The 3,676-nt window shown below is 37.9% G+C and overlaps 1 protein-coding gene across 2 annotated transcripts in view; it reads right to left on the reverse strand.

Annotated features, from left to right (window-relative positions):
- Positions 1 to 3,676, reverse strand: part of rps6ka5 (ribosomal protein S6 kinase, polypeptide 5) — a 60,110-nt gene that overhangs the window by 47,684 nt on the left and 8,750 nt on the right. For both annotated transcript variants that reach the window (XM_014025304.1, XM_014025303.1), the window contains exon 3: positions 672 to 743. In XM_014025304.1, coding sequence (XP_013880758.1) covers positions 672 to 743 — 72 coding nt within the window. The remainder of the gene's footprint in view (positions 1 to 671; positions 744 to 3,676) is intronic.

Raw genomic sequence — 3,676 nt, forward strand, 5'->3', positions numbered from 1 at the left:
AGCAATCATATTAAACCACTGAATTATAGTAATATTCCATCCTGTCTCGTCTTCTCACATTTTTTGGAGGGCGTTGAAGCCTTATTGGAACTTTTGGACCGCCACATCCAACAAGATTTCAACCAGATGCAATATGTTGTATATGCTGTTAAGTGCCAGGAGGACTGTGACCAGTTATACATCGGGGAAACAAAGCAGCCAGTAATTATCCATCCTGTCTCGTCTTCTCACATTTTCTGATAGCATTTAAGCTTTATTTGAACTTTTGAACTGCCACATCCAGCAAGATTTTAGACAGGATGAATTATTTTCTTACTTTTTTGAACCTGAATGTCACTGTAAAGTTACTCTTTAGTTGATTTTGGACATACAAAGTTACATCTACAGTACCTGCAGGGCAGGTTAACAGCCCCTCGTGCTAGGGAGAAGCTGATCAGTTATTTACATATTAGCTGTTTGTTTGAAAAAAAATTTGCAGTTTAATTTGTGTTCTATCATTTCATTTTTATTGCGTTGACCTATGTTATGCCTCCATCTATTCAGAAATCACACCCAGGCAGCTAGAAGGTTGATTGTTCAAACAAATGGAACAACCCACCTTTGTTTRATTAGTGCTGTGCTGAAGTCAAATCTGTGTGAAAACAATTGGAGAGTAAGGTAACAGTACTCACCTCCTGTGCCCAACACTTTTAAGAGCTCAAAGTTTGTAATGCCCACCCTCTCATGGTGACCCGTCAGGTTGGCTGGAGGGAAGCAGAAATCAGGAAATGTACTTTTTATCATGAAGGTAAAATACCAAACACAGCATGCTGAAAGCATACAGATGTCATAAAAGAGGAATAGTAGCCTTTGAGGTTATTCAGTTTGAAAAAGTACAAATGAAAGGGTATTTTTACATGAATAAAAGTTGATTTTACTAATAATAATAGTTATGCTAATAATAATAAAAACTGTCACTGATTTCATTCTGATTATTGATTATTATTTAACTGTCTGTGTGTGCATATGATATGCCACATAAAAAAAAGATCCGATAAAAAACATCTAATCTAAGTTCTGCAGTGTGAACGTAACCCTTMCATTAATTACCTTACTTCCTGATCCACCTCACACCTCCCCTAAAAACCTCTGGCACCCCCTAGGAAACACACGCCCCACAGTTTAACCAAAATGGCTACAACTCAGAAGATGATGTTAGTCTAAAATAAAACACTAGCAAGGGAAAACTAGTAGATTAAAATCATTCTTACTAGGCCTTTAATTATTTTAAAGAAATAACTTAGTCTAAACAACTTAATAACTGATTACCAGCTGGAAAAAGAGCAGACATTAGATGACAAAATGAACATATATCCATAATTTTATAATGTATGTCTGTAAAAGCATCTAAAAGTGACCAGCTTCAAAGCCTTGCCTCTAAAAATGGTGCACATTGCTTGGTAAGTAGCAGATAAATCAACAGTGCTGTGTCATTTGTTTGTGCAATCTGTTAAAATATTCATATTTCAAAATGTCTCTCRACTATGTTTTTGAGAGAACAGAACCAACAATGTTGTAACCTATACAGCCTAAAATGCACTTTAAAAAGTGCAGAAATRTAAATTCAAATGACTGATAAGTCAACACCACATTTAATTTAACAGCTGACACAAACCACATACTTAAATGCCCAGCATTCCTGATATAAACTAACCTAAAATGTTATTTTGTGTGTAAGTGTTAATAAACATACAATTCTCTGAAGAAACCCAAAGTTAAGTTCCCATCAAAAAAAACTTCAGTACAAACTGCAGCCAGTTGCTCTACATCTTCATAAGTCACATCTCCCAGTACAGTTGAGTGAGCATAGCTTACTTTTAGGCATGCATGTCCATTGTAGTGAACAAATTCCCTCTGTCTCACACTCTGAAAATAGGCTACTGAGCAATTAATACAGCTGATTTCACATATTTCACTGATTTTTTTTTTTTTTTACAATTGTAAACTAGAAAAAAATAAGCTACAAGAAAATCTAAGTGCATACCATATTTCAAACATAAAATATATTCAGGATATATCAGACTCTGTGTGTATATCAGACAGTGATTCACAAACTCCCATATTGCTAAATTTGACAAATAACCTGTAGATGACAAGAACACATTCTTCTTCAATTCTGTTTTGGCGTTAGGTTTGAAGGTTTTCAGTGGTCCCCATACGGCCACCCCATTAAGAAATTTCTGGAGGCACCACTGGTTATACGGTTTTAGTTAAATCTTAAAACTAACACTATGTGCAATGTCATGTCAGCTAAGCCTCACAACAGAACTGCTTCCCCTCCCTCCATGTTGGGAATTACTGTCAGCTACTACCACATCCAATTTTACCTCTATTTCTCTATCATTCACTCAAGTACAGCATTTTTTGAGTAGGTTAATGTAGAATAGCTATTTCAGTTATCTTGCAWGTTGTTTCCAAAACCTAATTAGCCGTACCTGTATATCCACTGACTATTCCCTTAAGGGGGGGTAATGCATCTTCCAGGCACATAGTTCAATTTCATACTGCATTCAAGTAACACTGTTAAATTCAGTTGTTGTGAAAAAGCTGTATATATCAAAAATAAATCTAAATGCCTTAAAATCTTCCTCCTACTGTTTCCCACACTCCAACGTCTTCACAACTAAGCTTCAGGGAGGGGTGCTCTGTGAGGCAGGAGCTCAGCTTACTTACTTAGCTCAAAGGAGGAGCTATGTACAAATAGGCGGTGCTTCGTACCAGCAAGTGTTTAGGCAGCTCCATGTGGCTACCACAGCAAATTCAAAGATTTCTCAAACATGAATGAGTCAAAGCAACAYTCTGGGACTTARGATTCACCGATAKGAAAATTTCAGCCGATGTCAATATCCAATATTAAGATTGCTGTTATGGCCGATAACCAATATTTAYMGATCGGGGTCAACATAAGCATTATTTATGTTGTCTGAGAGAACCTATTTTTGTTTTGGACAATTAGATCCCGCMTCCTGCTTGTCTGGTGGACAACAAAGAGAAAAAATATATAATTTAAAGTTCTCCTCCACGACGGTTGACTGTCATTTGTAAAAATGAAAGGAGAAAAAAACGTTCAGATTTTAAACTGATTGTTCTTTTAACCAATAGAGAGAAACCACATTCAAAGTTTTATCCAATGAAATTAGAGCAGGGCGGGTCAAGCAGCCTCGAGTCAGAGGGCAGGTGTTTTACTCCTGGGAATGCTCTCACTGTTTTCTAGACTACTTTCCACAGAGGATTGTGTTTTCATATATGTATYATATTTTTGAAAGCACCTCATAACGCTGTGTTCACACGCACAACAAAACCGTAAGWGATCACCTGACCGTTGTTTTCGAAGCGGAGGCTCAGCGACTGACTGTGGCTGCAGCATCTCCAACCGCAGTGCGCCTCTGACTACACACGTATGTCTTATGGTGCGTTCACACCAAACGCGATTTCAGCATCAGGAGCCTCAGGTTTACATACAAAGTCTATGGTGGACGCGCTTCAAGCAACATCGGGAAGTTCTGCGGCGCCTCAAGCGCGATTAGAGCAGCGTGATTTGAACGATTTGAACGATCTGAGCGTTGAGGCGCAAATCTCTGAAATTGGAAAATCTGAACTTTTGCAGCTCGACGCGCCGCGTCAACCAATCAGAGAG

The sequence above is a fragment of the Austrofundulus limnaeus genome, unplaced genomic scaffold, assembly GCF_001266775.1.
Source record: "Austrofundulus limnaeus strain Quisiro unplaced genomic scaffold, Austrofundulus_limnaeus-1.0 Scaffold466, whole genome shotgun sequence".
Classification (NCBI taxonomy): Eukaryota; Metazoa; Chordata; class Actinopteri; order Cyprinodontiformes; family Rivulidae; genus Austrofundulus; species Austrofundulus limnaeus.